Here is a 22,665-nt window from a genome sequence, read left to right on the forward strand (position 1 = left end):
GGCTCTGGTGGGCAGTGGTATATACAGTGTCTGGGCTCTGGTGGTCAGTGGTATATACAGTGTCTGGGCTCTGGTGGGCAGTGGTATATACAGTGTCTGGGCTCTGGTGGTCAGTGGTATATATACAGTGTCTGGGCTCTGGTGGGCAGTGGTATATACAGTGTCTGGGCTCTGGTGGGCAGTGGTATATACAGCTTCTGTGCTCTGGTGGTCAGTGGTATATATACAGTGTCAGGGCTCTGGTGGTCAGTGGTATATATACAGTGTCTGGGCTCTGGTGGGCAGTGGTATATATACAGTGTCAGGGCTCTGGTGGGCAGTGGTATATATACAGTGTCTGGGCTCTGGTGGTTAGTGGTATATACAGCTTCTGTGCTCTGGTGGGCAGTGGTATATACAGTGTCAGGGCTGTTCTGGGCAGTAGTATATATAGTGTCTGGGCTCTGGTGGGCAGTGGTATATACAGTGTCAGGGCTCTGGTGGGCAGTAGTATATACAGTGTCTGGGCTCTGGTGGGCAGTGGTATATATACAGCGTCTGGGCTCTGGTGGGCAGTGGTATATATACAGTGTCTGGGCTCTGGTGGGCAGTGGTATATATACAGTGTCTGGGCTCTGGTGGTCAGTGGTATATAGAGTGTCTGGGCTCTGGTGGGCAGTGGTATATATACAGTGTCAGGGCTCTGGTGGGCAGTAGTATATACAGTGTCTGGGCTCTGGTGGGCAGTGGTATATATACAGTGTCTGGGCTCTGGTGGGCAGTGGTATATATACAGTGTCTGGGCTCTGGTGGGCAGTGGTATATATACAGTGTCTGGGCTCTGGTGGGCAGTGGTATATATACAGTGTCAGGGCTCTGGTGGGCAGTAGTATATACAGTGTCTGGGCTCTGGTGGGCAGTGGTATATATACAGTGTCTGGGCTCTGGTGGTCAGTGGTATATACAGTGTCTGGGCTCTGGTGGGCAGTGGTATATATACAGTGTCTGGGCTCTGGTGGGCAGTGGTATATACAGTGTCTGGGCTCTGGTGGGCAGTGGTATATTCAGTGTCTGGGCTCTGGTGGGCAGTGGTATATATACAGTGTCTGGGCTCTGGTGGGCAGTGGTATATTCAGTGTCTGGGCTCTGGTGGGCAGTGGTATATACAGTGTCTGGGCTCTGGTGGGCAGTGGTGTATATACAGTGTCTGGGCTCTGGTGGGCAGTGGTATATACAGTGTCTGGGCTCTGGTGGGCAGTGGTATATTCAGTGTCTGGGCTCTGGTGGGCAGTGGTATATATACAGTGTCTGGGCTCTGGTTGTCAGTGGTATATACAGTGTCTGGGCTCTGGTGGGCAGTGGTATATACAGTGTCTGGGCTCTGGTGGGCAGTGGTGTATATACAGTGTCTGGGCTCTGGTGGGCAGTGGTATATACAGTGTCTGGGCTCTGGTGGGCAGTGGTATATACAGTGTCTGGGCTCTGGTGGTCAGTGGTATATATACAGTGTCTGGGCTCTGGTGGTCAGTGGTATATATACAGTGTCTGGGCTCTGGTGGGCAGTGGTATATTCAGTGTCTGGGCTCTGGTGGGCAGTGGTATATATACAGTGTCTGGGCTCTAGTGGGCAGTGGTATATACAGTGTCTGGGCTCTGGTGGGCAGTGGTATATACAGTGTCTGGGCTCTGGTGGTCAGTGGTATATATACAGTGTCTGGGCTCTGGTGGTCAGTGGTATATATACAGTGTCTGGGCTCTGGTGGTCAGTGGTATATATACAGTGTCTGGGCTCTGGTGGTCAGTGGTATATACAGGGTCTAGGCTCTGGTGGGCAGTGGTATATACAGTGTCTGGGCTCTGGTGGGCAGTGGTATATATACAGTGTCAGGGCTCTGGTGGGCAGTGGTATATACAGTGTCTGGGCTCTGGTGGGCAGTGGTATATACAGTATCTGGGCTCTGGTGGTCAGTGGTATATACAGTGTCTGGGCTCTGGTGGGCAGTGGTATATACAGTGTCTGGGCTCTGGTGGGCAGTGGTATATACAGTGTCTGGGCTCTGGTGGGCAGTGGTATATATACAGTGTCTGGGCTCTGGTGGTCAGTGGTATATATACAGTGTCTGGGCTCTGGTGGGCAGTGGTATATATACAGTGTCTGGGCTCTGGTGGTCAGTGGTATATACAGCGTCTGGGCTCTGGTGGGCAGTGGTATATATACAGTGTCTGGGCTCTGGTGGGCAGTGGTATATATACAGTGTCTGGGCTCTGGTGGTCAGTGGTATATATACAGTGTCTGGGCTCTGGTGGGCAGTGGTATATATACAGTGTCTGGGCTCTGGTGGGCAGTGGTATATATACAGGGTCTGGGCTCTGGTGGGCAGTGGTATATACAGAGTCTGGGCTCTGGTGGTCAGTGGTATATACAGTGTCAGTGCTCTGGTGGGCAGTGGTATATACAGCGTCTGGGCTCTGGTGGGCAGTGGTATATATACAGTGTCTGAGCTCTGGTGGTCAGTGGTATATACAGTGTCAGGGCTCTGGTGGGCAGTGGTATATATACAGTGTCTGGGCTCTGGTGGTCAGTGGTATATATACAGTGTCTGGGCTCTGGTGGTCAGTGGTATATACAGTGTCTGGGCTCTGGTGGTCAGTGGTATATACAGTGTCAGGGCTCTGGTGGGCAGTGGTATATATACAGTGTCTGGGCTCTGTTGGGCAGTGGTATATACAGTGTCAGGGCTCTGGTGGTCAGTGGTATATACAGTGTCTGGGCTCTGGTGGTCAGTGGTATATATACAGTGTCTGGGCTCTGGTGGTCAGTGGTATATACAGTGTCTGGGCTCTGGTGGTCAGTGGTATATATACAGCTTCTGTGCTCTGGTGGGCAGTGGTATATACAGTGTCAGGGCTGTTCTGGGCAGTAGTATATATAGTGTCTGGGCTCTGGTGGGCAGTGGCATATACAGTGTCAGGGCTCTGGTGGGCAGTAGTATATACAGTGTCTGGGCTCTGGTGGGCAGTGGTATATATACAGCGTCTGGGCTCTGGTGGGCAGTGGTATATATACAGTGTCTGGGCTCTGGTGGGCAGTGGTATATATACAGTGTCTGGGCTCTGGTGGTCAGTGGTATATAGAGTGTCTGGGCTCTGGTGGGCAGTGGTATATATACAGTGTCAGGGCTCTGGTGGGCAGTAGTATATACAGTGTCTGGGCTCTGGTGGGCAGTGGTATATATACAGTGTCTGGGCTCTGGTGGGCAGTGGTATATATACAGTGTCTGGGCTCTGGTGGGCAGTGGTATATATACAGTGTCTGGGCTCTGGTGGGCAGTGGTATATATACAGTGTCAGGGCTCTGGTGGGCAGTAGTATATACAGTGTCTGGGCTCTGGTGGGCAGTGGTATATATACAGTGTCTGGGCTCTGGTGGTCAGTGGTATATACAGTGTCTGGGCTCTGGTGGGCAGTGGTATATATACAGTGTCTGGGCTCTGGTGGGCAGTGGTATATACAGTGTCTGGGCTCTGGTGGGCAGTGGTATATTCAGTGTCTGGGCTCTGGTGGGCAGTGGTATATATACAGTGTCTGGGCTCTGGTGGGCAGTGGTATATTCAGTGTCTGGGCTCTGGTGGGCAGTGGTATATACAGTGTCTGGGCTCTGGTTGTCAGTGGTATATACAGTGTCTGGGCTCTGGTGGGCAGTGGTATATACAGTGTCTGGGCTCTGGTGGGCAGTGGTGTATATACAGTGTCTGGGCTCTGGTGGGCAGTGGTATATACAGTGTCTGGGCTCTGGTGGGCAGTGGTATATACAGTGTCTGGGCTCTGGTGGTCAGTGGTATATATACAGTGTCTGGGCTCTGGTGGTCAGTGGTATATATACAGTGTCTGGGCTCTGGTGGGCAGTGGTATATTCAGTGTCTGGGCTCTGGTGGGCAGTGGTATATATACAGTGTCTGGGCTCTAGTGGGCAGTGGTATATACAGTGTCTGGGCTCTGGTGGGCAGTGGTATATACAGTGTCTGGGCTCTGGTGGTCAGTGGTATATATACAGTGTCTGGGCTCTGGTGGTCAGTGGTATATATACAGTGTCTGGGCTCTGGTGGTCAGTGGTATATATACAGTGTCTGGGCTCTGGTGGTCAGTGGTATATACAGGGTCTAGGCTCTGGTGGGCAGTGGTATATACAGTGTCTGGGCTCTGGTGGGCAGTGGTATATATACAGTGTCAGGGCTCTGGTGGGCAGTGGTATATACAGTGTCTGGGCTCTGGTGGGCAGTGGTATATACAGTATCTGGGCTCTGGTGGTCAGTGGTATATACAGTGTCTGGGCTCTGGTGGGCAGTGGTATATACAGTGTCTGGGCTCTGGTGGGCAGTGGTATATATACAGTGTCTGGGCTCTGGTGGTCAGTGGTATATACAGCGTCTGGGCTCTGGTGGGCAGTGGTATATATACAGTGTCTGGGCTCTGGTGGGCAGTGGTATATATACAGTGTCTGGGCTCTGGTGGTCAGTGGTATATATACAGTGTCTGGGCTCTGGTGGGCAGTGGTATATATACAGTGTCTGGGCTCTGGTGGGCAGTGGTATATATACAGGGTCTGGGCTCTGGTGGGCAGTGGTATATACAGAGTCTGGGCTCTGGTGGTCAGTGGTATATACAGTGTCAGGGCTCTGGTGGGCAGTGGTATATACAGTGTCTGGGCTCTGGTGGGCAGTGGTATATATACAGTGTCTGAGCTCTGGTGGTCAGTGGTATATACAGTGTCAGGGCTCTGGTGGGCAGTGGTATATATACAGTGTCTGGGCTCTGGTGGTCAGTGGTATATACAGTGTCTGGGCTCTGGTGGTCAGTGGTATATACAGTGTCAGGGCTCTGGTGGGCAGTGGTATATATACAGGGTCTGGGCTCTGGTGGGCAGTGGTATATACAGAGTCTGGGCTCTGGTGGTCAGTGGTATATACAGTGTCAGGGCTCTGGTGGGCAGTGGTATATACAGTGTCTGGGCTCTGGTGGGCAGTGGTATATATACAGTGTCTGAGCTCTGGTGGTCAGTGGTATATACAGTGTCTGGGCTCTGGTGGTCAGTGGTATATATACAGTGTCTGGGCTCTGGTGGTCAGTGGTATATACAGTGTCTGGGCTCTGGTGGTCAGTGGTATATACAGTGTCAGGGCTCTGGTGGGCAGTGGTATATATACAGTGTCTGGGCTCTGTTGGGCAGTGGTATATACAGTGTCAGGGCTCTGGTGGTCAGTGGTATATACAGTGTCTGGGCTCTGGTGGTCAGTGGTATATATACAGTGTCTGGGCTCTGGTGGTCAGTGGTATATACAGTGTCTGGGCTCTGGTGGTCAGTGGTATATACAGCATCTGGGCTCTGGTGGTCAGTGGTATATAGAGTGTCAGGGCTCTGGTGGGCAGTGTTATATATACAGTGTCTGGGCTCTGGTGGGCAGTGGTATATATACAGCGCCTGGGCTCTGGTGGGCAGTGGTATATATACAGTGTCTGGGCTCTCATGGGCAGTGGTATATACAGTGTCTGGGCTCTGGTGGTCAGTGGTATATACAGTGTCTGGGCTCTGGTGGGCAGTGGTATATACAGTGTCTGGGCTCTGGTGGGCAGTGGTATATACAGTTTCTGAGCTCTGGTGGTCAGTGGTATATACAGCATCTGGGCTCTGGTGGGCAGTGGTATATACAGTGTCTGAGCTCTGGTGGTCAGTGGTATATACAGCATCTGGGCTCTGGTGGGCAGTGGTATATACAGTGTCTGAGCTCTGGTGGGCAGTGGTATATACAGTGTCTGGGCTCTGGTGGTCAGTGGTATATACAGTGTCTGAGCTCTGGTGGTCAGTGGTATATACAGCATGTGGGCTCTGGTGGTCAGTGGTATATATACAGTGTCTGGGCTCTGGTGGGCAGTGGTATATACAGTGTCAGGGCTCTGGTGGGCAGTGGTATATACAGTGTCTGGGCTCTGGTGGTCAGTGGTATATACAGCGTCTGGGCTCTGGTGGGCAGTGGTATATACAGCGTCTGGGATCTGGTGGGCAGTGGTATATATACAGTGTCTGGGCTCTGGTGGGCAGTGGTATATATACAGTGTCTGGGCTCTGGTGGGCAGTGGTATATATACAGTGTCTGGGCTCTGGTGGGCAGTGGTATATACAGCGTCTGGGCTCTGGTGGGCAGTGGTATATACAGTGTCAGGGCTCTGGTGGGCAGTGGTATATACAGCGTCTGGGTTCTGGTGAGCAGTGGTATATATACAGTGTCTGGGCTCTGGTGGGCAGTGGTATATTCAGTGTCTGGGCTCTGGTGGGCAGTGGTATATATGACGCACCCCTGGGCCTGTGTCGCGCTGCGTTGCGCACGCGGGAGCTTACCCGGAGCCGGATCTCTTGAGGGTTGTAGTCTCGTGGCGGTGATCCGGTCCGTGCCCAGGGAGTCAGACTAAGTGGCGCTGTATCAGCGGTAGATGATGGACGACTACGCCACCCGTTGAATGCAGCTATGGAGCTGCCGCTGCAGGGCAGACCGCTGAGGCCGGTGGAAGGATGGTGCAGCGTGGATGGTATAACCCCCAACGGGAGGGGTATGGCCTCAGGGCAGCCGACGTGGATGATGAGGGTAGCAGGAACCACTCAGAGACGATGCGGTGTAGTTCAGGGTCTTTACTGGTGACAAAGATAGACCCTCCCGGAGTACTGGCTAGCGGTTGGGGCCTGGTCAGTCCTTGAGCAGATGGGATCTCCCCTGGCCAGGCGGAGTTGTAGGCCTCCCAAACTAACGATACTCTTCTGGCTACCTTGCTAGAGGCGGGTATAAGTAGCCCACGTCCCTGAGTGTACCGTGTGGTGCTCACCCGTATGGCCGGTGACTCGGGGCCTTCTAGTAGCTTCCGCTCCACGACGGCGGTGCTGGTCCCATGCGTGTGACCGTGCCTTCGGGTTTCTTGGCCAGAGGACCTGAAATCCCCTGCCTGACGGATTCTGCTGCTGGGTAGGAGTTAGTCCCCACAGCCTCGGACTCCGGGTCCGGTAAGAAATCTTCTCAGTCAGGGCGAGCTCTGCAGCTGCCAGCCCCTGACTCTTTGTAACACTGCTCCCACAGAGCTCCTGTTGTTTCTTCCTATGCTGCTTCTCTTCTCTACTTCTGGCATGGCCCAGGAGCTGGGCCCAGCCGGAGCCACAGCTCCCTGTCAGCCCTCCTGGCTGAACTCTCCCTCTCAACTCTCTAACCCTGCCTCAGCCCCAGGTTTATACAGGGGAAGTTCTTCCCCTCCCAGGACTGGGCAGGAGGTGTGGCATGCATAGGATTCCTGACCAAGAGACCTCCCACCTGCTCTCAGACATAACATTGCTGTTACTGTGGAAACCAGACCCCTGGGGTGCCACATATACAGTGTCTGGGCTCTGGTGGTCAGTGGTATATACAGTGTCTGGGCTCTGGTGGGCAGTGGTATATTCAGTGTCTGGGCTCTGGTGGGCAGTGGTATATACAGCGTCTGGGCTCTGGTGGGCAGTGGTATATACAGTGTCTGGGCTCTGGTGGTCAGTGGTATATACAGTGTCTGGGCTCTGGTGGTCAGTGGTATATACAGTGTCTGGGCTCTGGTGGGCAGTGGTATATACAGTGTCTGGGCTCTGGTGGGCAGTGGTATATACACAGTGTCTAGGCTCTGGTGGGCAGTGGTATATACAGTGTCTGGGCTCTGGTGGGCAGTGGTATATACAGTGTCTGGGCTCTGGTGGGCAGTGGTATATACAGTGTCTGGGCTCTGGTGGGCAGTGGTATATACAGTGTCTGGGCTCTGGTGGGCAGTGGTATATACAGTGTCTGGGCTCTGGTGGGCAGTGGTATATACAGTGTCTGGCCTCTGGTGGGCAGTGGTATATATACAGCGTCTGGGCTCTGGTGGTCAGTGGTATATATACAGTGTCTGGGTTCTGGTGGTCAGTGGTATGTACAGCGTCTGGGCTCTGGTGGGCAGTGGTATATACAGTGTCTGGGCTCTGGTGGTCAGTGGTATATACAGTGTCTGGGCTCTGGTGGTCAGTGGTATATACAGTGTCTGGGCTCTGGTGGGCAGTGGTATATACAGCGTCTGGGCTCTGGTGGGCAGTGGTATATACAGTGTCTGGGCTCTGGTGGGCAGTGGTATATATACAGTGTCTGGGCTCTGGTGGTCAGTGGTATATACAGCTTCTGTGCTCTGGTGGTCAGTGGTATATACAGTGTCTGGACTCTGGTGGGCAGTGGTATATATACAGCGTCTGGCCTCTGGTGGGCAGTGGTATATATACAGCGTCTGGGCTCTGGTGGTCAGTGGTATATATACAGTGTCTGGGTTCTGGTGGTCAGTGGTATATACAGTATCTGGGCTCTGGTGGTCAGTGGTATATACAGTGTCTGGGCTCTGGTGGGCAGTGGTATATACAGTGTCTGGGCTCTGGTGGGCAGTGGTATATACAGCGTCTGGGCTCTGGTGGGCAGTGGTATTTATACAGTGTCTGGGCTCTGGTGGGCAGTGGTATATATACAGTGTCTGGGCTCTGGTGGTCAGTGGTATATATACAGTGTCTGGGCTCTGGTGGGCAGTGGTATATATACAGTGTCTGGGCTCTGGTGGGCAGTGGTATATATACAGGGTCTGGGCTCTGGTGGGCAGTGGTATATACAGAGTCTGGGCTCTGGTGGTCAGTGGTATATACAGTGTCAGGGCTCTGGTGGGCAGTGGTATATATACAGTGTCTGGGCTCTGGTGGTCAGTGGTATATATACAGTGTCTGGGCTCTGGTGGTCAGTGGTATATACAGTGTCAGGGCTCTGGTGGGCAGTGGTATATATACAGTGTCTGGGCTCTGGTGGTCAGTGGTATATATACAGTGTCTGGGCTCTGGTGGTCAGTGGTATATACAGTGTCTGGGCTCTGTTGGGCAGTGGTATATACAGTGTCAGGGCTCTGGTGGTCAGTGGTATATACAGTGTTTGGGCTCTGGTGGTCAGTGGTATATATACAGTGTCTGGGCTCTGGTGGTCAGTGGTATATACAGTGTCTGGGCTCTGGTGGTCAGTGGTATATACAGCATCTGGGCTCTGGTGGTCAGTGGTATATATACAGTGTCTGGGCTCTGGTGGTCAGTGGTATATACAGTGTCAGGGCTCTGGTGGGCAGTGTTATATATACAGTGTCTGGGCTCTGGTGGGCAGTGGTATATATACAGCGTCTGGGCTCTGGTGGGCAGTGGTATATATACAGTGTCTGGGCTCTCATGGGCAGTGGTATATACAGTGTCTGGGCTCTGGTGGGCAGTGGTATATACAGTGTCTGGGCTCTGGTGGGCAGTGGTATATACAGTGTCTGGGCTCTGGTGGTCAGTGGTATATACAGTGTCTGAGCTCTGGTGGTCAGTGGTATATACAGCATCTGGGCTCTGGTGGTCAGTGGTATATATACAGTGTCTGGGCTCTGGTGGGCAGTGGTATATACAGTGTCAGGGCTCTGGTGGGCAGTGGTATATACAGTGTCTGGGCTCTGGTGGTCAGTGGTATATACAGCGTCTGGGCTCTGGTGGGCAGTGGTATATACAGCGTCTGGGATCTGGTGGGCAGTGGTATATATACAGTGTCTGGGCTCTGGTGGGCAGTGGTATATATACAGTGTCTGGGCTCTGGTGGGCAGTGGTATATATACAGTGTCTGGGCTCTGGTGGGCAGTGGTATATACAGCGTCTGGGCTCTGGTGGGCAGTGGTATATACAGTGTCAGGGCTCTGGTGGGCAGTGGTATATACAGCGTCTGGGTTCTGGTGAGCAGTGGTATATATACAGTGTCTGGGCTCTGGTGGGCAGTGGTATATTCAGTGTCTGGGCTCTGGTGGGCAGTGGTATATTCAGTGTCTGGGCTCTGGTGGGCAGTGGTATATATGACGCACCCCTGGGCCTGTGTCGCGCTGCGTTGCGCACGCGGGAGCTTACCCGGAGCCGGATCTCTTGAGGGTTGTAGTCTCGTGGCGGTGATCCGGTCCGTGCCCAGGGAGTCAGACTAAGTGGCGCTGTATCAGCGGTAGATGATGGACGACTACGCCACCCGTTGAATGCAGCTATGGAGCTGCCGCTGCAGGGCAGACCGCTGAGGCCGGTGGAAGGATGGTGCAGCGTGGATGGTATAACCCCCAACGGGAGGGGTATGGCCTCAGGGCAGCCGACGTGGATGATGAGGGTAGCAGGAACCACTCAGAGACGATGCGGTGTAGTTCAGGGTCTTTACTGGTGACAAAGATAGACCCTCCCGGAGTACTGGCTAGCGGTTGGGGCCTGGTCAGTCCTTGAGCAGATGGGATCTCCCCTGGCCAGGCGGAGTTGTAGGCCTCCCAAACTAACGATACTCTTCTGGCTACCTTGCTAGAGGCGGGTATAAGTAGCCCACGTCCCTGAGTGTACCGTGTGGTGCTCACCCGTATGGCCGGTGACTCGGGGCCTTCTAGTAGCTTCCGCTCCACGACGGCGGTGCTGGTCCCATGCGTGTGACCGTGCCTTCGGGTTTCTTGGCCAGAGGACCTGAAATCCCCTGCCTGACGGATTCTGCTGCTGGGTAGGAGTTAGTCCCCACAGCCTCGGACTCCGGGTCCGGTAAGAAATCTTCTCAGTCAGGGCGAGCTCTGCAGCTGCCAGCCCCTGACTCTTTGTAACACTGCTCCCACAGAGCTCCTGTTGTTTCTTCCTATGCTGCTTCTCTTCTCTACTTCTGGCATGGCCCAGGAGCTGGGCCCAGCCGGAGCCACAGCTCCCTGTCAGCCCTCCTGGCTGAACTCTCCCTCTCAACTCTCTAACCCTGCCTCAGCCCCAGGTTTATACAGGGGAAGTTCTTCCCCTCCCAGGACTGGGCAGGAGGTGTGGCATGCATAGGATTCCTGACCAAGAGACCTCCCACCTGCTCTCAGACATAACATTGCTGTTACTGTGGAAACCAGACCCCTGGGGTGCCACATATACAGTGTCTGGGCTCTGGTGGTCAGTGGTATATACAGTGTCTGGGCTCTGGTGGGCAGTGGTATATTCAGTGTCTGGGCTCTGGTGGGCAGTGGTATATAGAGCGTCTGGGCTCTGGTGGGCAGTGGTATATACAGTGTCTGGGCTCTGGTGGTCAGTGGTATATACAGTGTCTGGGCTCTGGTGGTCAGTGGTATATACAGTGTCTGGGCTCTGGTGGGCAGTGGTATATACAGTGTCTGGGCTCTGGTGGGCAGTGGTATATACACAGTGTCTAGGCTCTGGTGGGCAGTGGTATATACAGTGTCTGGGCTCTGGTGGGCAGTGGTATATACAGTGTCTGGGCTCTGGTGGGCAGTGGTATATACAGTGTCTGGGCTCTGGTGGGCAGTGGTATATACAGTGTCTGGGCTCTGGTGGGCAGTGGTATATACAGTGTCTGGCCTCTGGTGGGCAATGGTATATATACAGCGTCTGGGCTCTGGTGGTCAGTGGTATATATACAGTGTCTGGGTTCTGGTGGTCAGTGGTATGTACAGCGTCTGGGTTCTGGTGGGCAGTGGTATATACAGTGTCTGGGCTCTGGTGGTCAGTGGTATATACAGTGTCTGGGCTCTGGTGGTCAGTGGTATATACAGTGTCTGGGCTCTGGTGGGCAGTGGTATATACAGCGTCTGGGCTCTGGTGGGCAGTGGTATATACAGTGTCTGGGCTCTGGTGGGCAGTGGTATATACAGTGTCTGGGCTCTGGTGGGCAGTGGTATATATACAGTGTCTGGGCTCTGGTGGTCAGTGGTATATACAGCTTCTGTGCTCTGGTGGTCAGTGGTATATACAGTGTCTGGACTCTGGTGGGCAGTGGTATATATACAGCGTCTGGCCTCTGGTGGGCAGTGGTATATATACAGCGTCTGGGCTCTGGTGGTCAGTGGTATATACAGTGTCAGGGCTCTGGTGGTCAGTGGTATATACAGTGTCAGGGCTCTGGTGGGCAGTGGTATATATACAGTGTCTGGGCTCTGGTGGGCAGTGGTATATATACAGTGTCTGGGCTCTGGTGGGCAGTGGTATATACAGTGTCTGGGTTCTGGTGGTCAGTGGTATGTACAGCGTCTGGGCTCTGGTGGGCAGTGGTATATACAGTTTCTGGGCTCTGGTGGTCAGTGGTATATACAGTGTCTGTGCTCTGGTGGTCAGTGGTATATACAGTGTCTGGGCTCTGGTGGGCAATGGTATATACAGTGTCTGGGCTCTGGTGGGCAGTGGTATATACAGCGTCTGGGCTCTGGTGGGCAGTGGTATATATAGTGTCTGGGCTCTGGTGAGCAGTGGTATATACAGTGTCTAGGCTCTGGTGGGCAGTGGTATATACAGTGTCTGGGCTCTGGTGGTCAGTGGTATATACAGTATCTAGGCTCTGGTGGGCAGTGGTATATATACAGTGTCTGGGCTCTGGTGGGCAGTGGTATATACAGTATCTAGGCTCTGGTGGGCAGTGGTATATACAGTGTCTGAGCTCTGGTGGTCAGTTGTATATACAGTGTCTGGGCTCTGGTGGGCAGTGGTATATATACAGTGTCTGGGCTCTGGTGGGCAGTGGTATATACAGTGTCTGAGCTCTGGTGGGCAGTGGTATATATACAGTGTCTGGGCTCTGGTGGGCAGTGGTATATACAGTGTCTGGGCTCTGGTGGGCAGTGGTATATACAGTGTCTGAGCTCTGGTGGTCAGTTGTATATACAGTGTCTGGGCTCTGGTGGGCAGTGGTATATATACAGTGTCTGGGCTCTGGTGGGCAGTGGTATATACAGTGTCTGAGCTCTGGTGGGCAGTGGTATATATACAGTGTCTGGGCTCTGGTGGGCAGTGGTATATACAGTGTCTGGGCTCTGGTGGGCAGTGGTATATACAATGTCTGGGCTCTGGTGGGCAGTGGTATATACAGTGTCTGGGCTCTGGTGGGCAGTGGTATATACAGTGTCTGGGCTCTGGTGGGCAGTGGTATATACAGTGTCTGGGCTCTGGTGGTCAGTGGTATATACAGTGTCTGGGCTCTGGTGGGCAGTGGTATATACAGTGTCTGGGCTCTGGTGGGCAGTGGTATATACAGTGTCTGGGCTCTGGTGGGCAGTGGTATATACAGCGTCTGGGCTCTGGTGGGCAGTGGTATATACAGTGTCTGGGCTCTGGTGGGCAGTGGTATATACAGTGTCTGGGCTCTGGTGGTCAGTGGTATATACAGGGTCTGGGCTCTGGTGGGCAGTGGTATATACAGTATCTGGGCTCTGGTGGGCAGTGGTATATACAGTGTCTGGGCTCTGGTGGGCAGTGGTATATACAGTGTCTGGGCTCTGGTGGGCAGTGGTATATACAGTGTCTGGGCTCTGGTGGGCAGTGGTATATATACAGTGTCAGGGCTCTTGTGGGCAGTGGTATATACAGTGTCTGGGCTCTGGTGGGCAGTGGTATATACAGTGTCTGGGCTCTGGTTGTCAGTGGTATATACAGTGTCTGGGCTCTGGTGGGCAGTGGTATATACAGTGTCTGGGCTCTGGTGGGCAGTGGTATATACAGCTTCTGTGCTCTGGTGGTCAGTGGTATATACAGTGTCAGGGCTCTGGTGGGCAGTGGTATATACAGTGTCTGGGCTCTGGTGGGCAGTGGTATATATACAGCGTCTGGGCTCTGGTGGGCAGTGGTATATATACAGTGTCTGGGCTCTGGTGGGCAGTGGTATATACAGTGTCTGGGCTCTGGCGGTCAGTGGTATATACAGTGTCTGGGCTCTGGTGGGCAGTGGTATATACAGTGTCTGGGCTCTGGTGGGCAGTGGTATATACAGTGTCAGGGCTCTGGTGGGCAGTGGTATATATACAGCGTCTGGGCTCTGGTGGGCAGTGGTATATATACAGTGTCTGGGCTCTGGTGGGCAGTGGTATATACAGTGTCTGGGCTCTGGTGGGCAGTGGTATATACGGTGTCTGGGCTCTGGTGGTCAGTGGTATATACACAGTGTCTGGGCTCTGGTGGGCAGTGGTATATATACAGTGTCTGGGCTCTGGTGGGCAGTGGTATATATACAGTGTCTGGGCTCTGGTGGGCAGTGGTATATACAGTGTCTGGGCTCTGGTGGGCAGTGGTATATACGGTGTCTGGGCTCTGGTGGTCAGTGGTATATACACAGTGTCTGGGCTCTGGTGGGCAGTGGTATATATACAGTGTCTGGGCTCTGGTGGGCAGTGGTATATACAGTGTCTGGGCTCTGGTGGGCAGTGGTATATACGGTGTCTGGGCTCTGGTGGTCAGTGGTATATATACAGTGTCTGGGCTCTGGTGGGCAGTGGTATATATACAGTGTCTGGGCTCTGGTGGGCAGTGGTATATACAGTGTCTGGGCTCTGGTGGGCAGTGGTATATACAGTGTCTGGGCTCTGGTGGGCAGTGGTATATACAGTGTCTGGGCTCTGGTGGGCAGTGGTATATACAGTGTCTGGGCTCTAGTGGGCAGTGGTATATACAGTGTCTGGGCTCTGGTGGTCAGTGGTATATACACTGTCTGGGTTCTGGTGGGCAGTGGTATATATACAGCGTCTGGGCTCTGGTGGGCAGTGGTATATATACAGTGTCTGGGCTCTGGTGGGCAGTGGTATATATACAGTGTCTGGGCTCTGGTGGGCAGTGGTATATACAGTGTCTGGGTTCTGGTGGGCAGTGGTATATATACAGCGTCTGGGCTCTGGTGAGCAGTGGTATATACAGTGTCAGGGCTCTGGTGGGCAGTGGTATATACAGCGTCTGGGCTCTGGTGGGCAGTGGTATATACAGTGTCAGGGCTCTGGTGGGCAGTGGTATATACAGCGTCTGGGCTCTGGTGGGCAGTGGTATATACAGCGTCTGGGCTCTGGTGGGCAGTGGTATATACAGTATCTAGGCTCTGGTGGGCAGTGGTATATACAGTGTTAGGGCTCTGGTGGGCAGTGGTATATACAGTATCTAGGCTCTGGTGGGCAGTGGTATATACAGTGTCTGGGCTCTGGGGGGCAGTGGTATATATACAGTGTCTGAGCTCTGGTGGGCAGTGGTATATACAGTGTCTGGGCTCTGGTGGGCAGTGGTATATATACAGTGTCAGGGCTCTGGTGGTCAGTGGTATATATACAGCGTCTGGGCTCTGGTGGTCAGTGGTATATACAGTGTTAGGGCTCTGGTGGGCAGTGGTATATACAGTATCTAGGCTCTGGTGGGCAGTGGTATATACAGTGTTAGGGCTCTGGTGGGCAGTGGTATATACAGTATCTAGGCTCTGGTGGGCAGTGGTATATACAGTGTCAGGGCTCTGGGGGGCAGTGGTATATATACAGTGTCTGAGCTCTGGTGGGCAGTGGTATATACAGTGTCTGGGCTCTGGTGGGCAGTGGTATATATACAGTGTCAGGGCTCTGGTGGTCAGTGGTATATATACAGCGTCTGGGCTCTGGTGGTCAGTGGTATATATACAGCGTCTGGGCTCTGGTGGTCAGTGGTATATACAGTGTCTGGGCTCTGGTGGTCAGTGGTATATACAGCGTCTGGGCTCTGGTGGTCAGTGGTATATACAGTGTCTGGGCTCTGGTGGTCAGTGGTATATACAGCGTCTGGGCTCTGGTGGTCAGTGGTATATACAGTGTCAGGGCTCTGGTGGTCAGTGGTATATATACAGCGTCTGGGCTCTGGTGGTCAGTGGTATATATACAGCGTCTGGGCTCTGGTGGTCAGTGGTATATACAGTGTCTGGGCTCTGGTGGTCAGTGGTATATACAGCGTCTGGGCTCTGGTGGTCAGTGGTATATATACAGTGTCTGGGCTCTGGTGGTCAGTGGTATATACAGCGTCTGGGCTCTGGTGGTCAGTGGTATATATACAGCGTCTGGGCTCTGGTGGTCAGTGGTATATATACAGCGTCTGGGCTCTGGTGGTCAGTGGTATATACAGTGTCAGGGCTCTGGTGGTCAGTGGTATATACACAGTGTCTAGGCTCTGGTGGGCAGTGGTATATACAGTGTCTGGGCTCTGGTGGGCAGTGGTATATATACAGTGTCAGGGCTCTGGTGGGCAGTGGTATATACAGTGTCTGGGCTCTGGTGGGCAGTGGTATATACAGTGTCTGGGCTCTGGTGGTCAGTGGTATATACAGTGTCTGGGCTCTGGTGGGCAGTGGTATATACAGTGTCTGGGCTCTGGTGGGCAGTGGTATATATACAATGTCTGGGCTCTGGTGGGCAGTGGTATATACAGTGTCTGGGCTCTGGTGGTCAGTGGTATATACAGTGTCTGGGCTCTGGTGGGCAGTGGTATATACAGTGTCTGGGCTCTGGTGGGCAGTGGTATATACAGTGTCTGGGCTCTGTTGGGCAGTGGTATATACAGCGTCTGGGCTCTGGTGGGCAGTGGTATATACAGTGTCTGGGCTCTGGTGGGCAGTGGTATATACAGTGTCTGGGCTCTGGTGGGCAGTGGTATATACAGTGTCTGGGCTCTGGTGGTCAGTGGTATATACAGGGTCTGGGCTCTGGTGGGCAGTGGTATATACAGTATCTGGGCTCTGGTGGGCAGTGGTATATACAGTGTCTGGGCTCTGGTGGGCAGTGGTATATACAGTGTCTGGGCTCTGGTGGGCAGTGGTATATATACAGTGTCTGGGCTCTGGTGGGCAGTGGTATATATACAGTGTCAGGGCTCTTGTGGGCAGTGGTATATACAGTGTCTGGGCTCTGGTGGGCAGTGGTATATACAGTGTCTGGGCTCTGGTTGTCAGTGGTATATACAGTGTCAGGGCTCTGCTGGGCAGTGGTATATATACAGTGTCTGGGCTCTGGTGGGCAGTGGTATATACAGCTTCTGTGCTCTGGTGGTCAGTGGTATATACAGTGTCAGGGCTCTGGTGGGCAGTGGTATATACAGTGTCTGGGCTCTGGTGGGCAGTGGTATATACAGTGTCAGGGCTCTGGTGGGCAGTGGTATATATACAGCGTCTGGGCTCTGGTGGGCAGTGGTATATATACAGTGTCTGGGCTCTGGTGGGCAGTGGTATATACAGTGTCTGGGCTCTGGTGGGCAGTGGTATATATACAGTGTCTGGGCTCTGGTGGGCAGTGGTATATATAGTGTCTGGGCTCTGGTGGGCAGTGGTATATACAGTGTCAGTGCTCTGGTGGGCAGTGGTATATATACAGCGTCTGGGCTCTGGTGGGCAGTGGTATATACAGTGTCTGGGCTCTGGTGGTCAGTGGTATATATACAGTGTCTGGGCTCTGGTGGGCATTGGTATATACAGTGTCTGGGCTCTGGTGGGCAGTGGTATATACAGTGTCTGGGCTCTGGTGGTCAGTGGTATATACACAGTGTCTAGGCTCTGGTGGGCAGTGGTATATACAGTGTCTGGGCTCTGGTGGGCAGTGGTATATACAGTGTCTGGGCTCTGGTGGTCAGTGGTATATACACTGTCTGGGTTCTGGTGGGCAGTGGTATATATACAGCGTCTGGGCTCTGGTGGGCAGTGGTATATATACAGCGTCTGGGCTCTGGTGGGCAGTGGTATATATACAGTGTCTGGGCTCTGGTGGGCAGTGGTATATACAGTGTCTGGGCTCTGGTGGGCAGTGGTATATACAGTGTCTGGGCTCTGGTGGTCAGTGGTATATACAGTGTCTGGGCTCTGGTGGTCAGTGGTATATACACTGTCTGGGTTCTGGTGGGCAGTGGTATATATACAGCGTCTGGGCTCTGGTGGGCAGTGGTATATATACAGTGTCTGGGCTCTGGTGGGCAGTGGTATATATACAGTGTCTGGGCTCTGGTGGGCAGTGGTATATACAGTGTCTGGGCTCTGGTGGTCAGTGGTATATACACTGTCTGGGTTCTGGTGGGCAGTGGTATATATACAGCGTCTGGGCTCTGGTGGGCAGTGGTATATATACAGTGTCTGGGCTCTGGTGGGCAGTGGTATATATACAGCGTCTGGGCTCTGGTGAGCAGTGGTATATACAGTGTCAGGGCTCTGGTGGGCAGTGGTATATACAGCGTCTGGGCTCTGGTGGGCAGTGGTATATACAGTATCTAGGCTCTGGTGGGCAGTGGTATATACAGTGTCGGGGCTCTGGTGGGCAGTGGTATATACAGTATCTAGGCTCTGGTGGGCAGTGGTATATACAGTGTCTGGGCTCTGGGGGGCAGTGGTATATATACAGTGTCTGAGCTCTGGTGGGCAGTGGTATATACAGTGTCTGGGCTCTGGGGGGCAGTGGTATATATACAGTGTCTGAGCTCTGGTGGGCAGTGGTATATACAGTGTCTGGGCTCTGGTGGGCAGTGGTATATATACAGTGTCAGGGCTCTGGTGGTCAGTGGTATATATACAGCGTCTGGGTTCTGGTGGTCAGTGGTATATATACAGCGTCTGGGCTCTGGTGGTCAGTGGTATATACAGTGTCAGGGCTCTGGTGGTCAGTGGTATATACAGTGTCTGGGCTCTGGTCAGTGGTATATATACAGTGTCTGGGCTCTGGTGGGCAGTGGTATATACAGTGTCTGGGCTCTGGTGGGCAGTGGTATATACAGTGTCTGGGCTCTGGTGGGCAGTGGTATATACAGTGTCTGGGCTCTGGTGGGCAGTGGTATATACAGCGTCTGGGCTCTGGTGGTCAGTGGTATATATACAGTGTCTGGGCTCTGGTGGTCAGTGGTATATATACAGTGTCTGGGCTCTGGTGGGCAGTGGTATATACAGTGTCTGGGCTCTGGTGGTCAGTGGTATATACAGTGTCAGGGCTCTGGTGGGCAGTGGTATATACAGTGTCTGGGTTCTGGTGGTCAGTGGTATATACAGTGTCTGGGCTCTGGTGGTCAGTGGTATATATACAGTGTCTGGGCTCTGGTGGGCAGTGGTATATACCGTGTCTGGGCTCTGGTGGTCAGTGGTATATATACAGTGTCTGGGCTCTGGTGGTCAGTGGTATATACAGTGTCTGGGCTCTGGTGGGCAGTGGTATATACAGCGTCTGGGCTCTGGTGGGCAGTGGTATATACAGCGTGTATATGGGACCTTTCACTAATGTGACCTGCCCCATTGCCTAAAATCTTTTTGGTCACGTAACCGTGCGATGCTATAAATCGACCTTTGGCGCCATTCTTGGGCTCGCGGCACATTCTGGGGCTTTTCTTACCTGTATCACATTTGACGCGTCGGTCAGTGGAAGCAGCTTGTGACTTTGGTGTTGGAAGGAGTCTCTGCACACCAAGCAACACAGGGTCTCATCATCTAGGCAAAAAAGAGTGATCCTCTCCTTGTGCGCCTCACATTTATGCACTGGATCACTTGCTTGTTTTTCTTCTTGCCCTTCTTCCCGATTTACTGGACGATTGATCCTCTCTAACAGGTTGGCCAGGACTCTGTTGTAAGCATAGCCATCCCTGGGGCATTTTTGCTTACATATGGGGCACTCTATCTCCCCCTGATCTGTAGCTGTTGATCTCTTTTGCACACATTCGTGACAAAAGTTGTGCCGACATGTCTTCAGGAAAACTGGATCTCGGAAAGTTTTGTTGCAGAGGCTGCAGATGAGTTGGTCGGAGATGTCTTGAGGATCCAACATTATTTGTCTTACCATTTCTTTATTTTCTGGTTCTTTAACCTTTTCCACCAACGCAATGTTGAAGGTGAACATGTCAGCAGGTAATGACTCCTTACATATAGGACATTTTTTATCCTGACCTTCCGCGTCTCCCCATTGCCCTTGTAGGCAAGTGCGACAGAAGTTGTGGCCACATGACTGGAGAACGACTGGATCCTTGAACACCTGGTGGCAGATCGGACAGTTGAGGTCGTCCGCCATATTTCCTATGTTCTTCTTGGCCATGGCAGATCAATGTCTTACCAAGTGAAGTATAAAGCAAAGTATTAAGTAAAACCAAGTCTTGTGATTCTCTTACTTTCTGTTTTGTTCTGAGCAGACGCTCCCTGGTGCAGGAATGAAACTCGACAAGATCAGTTCCCAAAAAAGCAACAAAAACAGGCTCACTCTATAAGACAAAGGGCAAACGACTGGGCGAACCAGATGCCTACGACTTCCCAGTAATTCAGAGATTATAATTACAACCACAAAGTTAAGGTAAAGAAATTCAATGGGATGAAACGAAGATTGTAAATTATTGGAGTGTATAGTGCCTAGAAAAAGTATTCACACCCTGTGAACTTTTCCACATTTTTTTTTTCATGTTACACCCACAAACTTAAATTATTTTATTGGGATTTTATGTGATATCGACACTAAGTAGCAAGTATTTGTGAAAGGAAATTGTCGGGGTAAAAGAGAATATATATATTTGTAACTTTTATATTTTTTGTAATTTTTATACGCTTTTTTGCTAATGTACTAACCACCATTTTGTGTCTTATAACAATAAGCTTTCCTTGCTACGTATTACTTAAATCGAAACTTAAACTAAGACAGTTCCAGTGTTGCCAAGACTCATTCCAGAGAAACGAAACAAGATTATAAGCTGACGGCTGCAATATCTGCCCAGAGACTGAGATAAGGAGATGTGGACCAATCAGGAGTGGCTAGACACTGGACTCTCATGGCTTACCCCGCTCCGGACAACCCCTTTTCCCTCCCATTATGTAGTGTATTTAGATTTGTGCATGTAAAAAATAAATACAGAACATTGCTGAGAACGTTGTCTGTAGTAGTCTTTTGAGCGTGCTCTGAGTTTGAACCAGCTTGTTGTCTGACTCATTCTTTGAATGGTTGACCCATGCTCATAGTTTGAATTTGGAGTGACTGGAGGACGAGTGATTTGTCGTCACGACCCCCACAAAATGATACAAGGTTTTCTAAATATTTAAAAAAAATATAAATCTGATAATTGCGAGGTGCATTTGTATTCAGCCCCCCTGTAGTCTGATACCCCTAAATAAAATCCTTAGTGACCAATCGCCTCTTGAAGTCACATAATTAGTACACCATGTCCACCTTGGTGCGATTTCTTCTCAGTATAACTACAGCTGTTCTGTGAAGGCTTCAGAGGTTTGTGTGAGGTCATTAGGGATCAAACAGCATCATGAAAACCAAGGAGCTCAGCAGACAGGTCAGGGATAAAGCAGAAAACCAAGGAGCCCACCAGACAGGTCAGGGATAAAGCAGAAAACCAAGGAGCTCGGCAGACAGGTCAGGGATAAAGCTGAAAACCAAGGAGCCCCACCAGACAGGTCAGGGATAAAGCAGAAAACCAAGGAGCTCACCAGACAGGTCAGGGATAAAGGTGTGGAGAAGAGGAAAGCATGGTTAGGTTATAAAAAAAATAGCCCAAGCTCTGAACATCTCACTGAGCATCAATCCATCATACAAACAAGGAAGGAGTATGGCAGAACTGCAAACCTACCAAGACATGGCCGTCCACCTAACCTGACATCCCAAGCAAGGAGAGCACTAGAAGCAGCCAAGAGGCCCATGGTCACTGGAGGAGCTGCGGATCCACAGCTCAGGGGGGGGGGGGGAATCTGTCCACAGGACAACTATTAGTCTTGTAATCCACGAATCTGGTCTTTATGGAAGAGTGGCGAGAAAAAGACATTTTTTTTAAAGCAAGCTCTAAGAAATCTCGTCAGCATTGTAGGGGACTCATGATTTTTTTTTTATTGTTTCTGCTGGATTTTCTATAGGATTAAGTTTAGACCAGCCATGAACTTTGCAAACCAGTCATGTTTGTAAATTGCAAACGTGAAGGTCTCTTTGTGCTAGCCTGTCCTGCAGACGGGGGCAGGAGCTCATTCACGTGCACTAGTCAACTACTTGCTGCGACTCTTCTTCAGATGTGGATTTATTTTTTTTTTTACAAGTAGGCTACAACTGCTTCATTTTTGGTCCCTCCCATCAAAAAATAAGTTTATGTCAATGTACCCTGAGTGTGAATACCAGAAGATATGTATATGTGCCAGTGTTACAGATAATAATGTTTATGTGTATGGGATCAGATCTTTCAGGGAACAAGAGGAAATAAAGACAGAGATGACAATGGAAGCACCCACCCATGCTTAAACTGGATCTTTCCTTCCGGATGATCCATGACATGGGAGAAGTTGAAAAAAAATTCTTCTCCCCCTGATCGTAGAGAATGCCAAGGATTTTTTCTTTTACATTTCTCAATTCCCGGTCTCGGCAATTAACGGATAACTTGTACTAAGAAGCCTCTTCTATGGTGAGACTGAAGCTTTATTTACTCTAAATGTAGTGGTGGCACTATAAGGCCCCATTCACACATCCAAGTTCACATACATGCGCTATCCATTTTTTTTTTTTTACTCCTAGCACATGGAAAATTAGTCTATTGGCCCTTTTCACAAGATCAATGGCCAGCAAAAAAAAAAAAAAAAGTTAAAAAAATGCCCTACTCGGGTTTGTGGAATAAAGTCCCTCAATCAAATAAATGCGTTCATTAAAGATACCAAACGTTTGCTCTTTTTCACTGTCTGGTTGGTAGGAAAACAAAACCTAGAATAAAAACACAAATTGAAAATGAAAAGATGTACACAAGCGCCCTGAGTGTGAGGATACAAGAAATGGAGACCAAGTGCAGAAGCTGGAGCAGATGAACTGATCCTGTGTGAGAGTCCGTGGAGAAGTCATCTAGGTCTATAGGAAAAAAAA

At 51.4% G+C, this 22,665-nt stretch overlaps 1 protein-coding gene across 3 annotated transcripts in view; it reads right to left on the reverse strand.

Annotated features, from left to right (window-relative positions):
* LOC141162590 (zinc-binding protein A33-like) overlaps positions 1–20,008 on the reverse strand; it is a 54,653-nt gene extending 34,645 nt beyond the window's left edge. For all 3 annotated transcript variants that reach the window (XR_012250789.1, XM_073648847.1, XM_073648848.1), the window contains exon 1: positions 19,183–20,008. Coding sequence is in view for 2 of the 3 variants with exons in the window: in XM_073648847.1 (XP_073504948.1) it covers positions 19,183–19,875 (693 nt within the window). In the remaining variant the exon portion in view is untranslated. The remainder of the gene's footprint in view (positions 1–19,182) is intronic.
* Positions 20,009–22,665: the final 2,657 nt, after the last annotated feature.

This window comes from Phyllobates terribilis, unplaced genomic scaffold, assembly GCF_046119375.1.
Source record: "Phyllobates terribilis strain yellow unplaced genomic scaffold, ASM4611937v1 Scaffold_9__5_contigs__length_417890890, whole genome shotgun sequence".
Lineage (NCBI taxonomy): Eukaryota > Metazoa > Chordata > Amphibia > Anura > Dendrobatidae > Phyllobates > Phyllobates terribilis.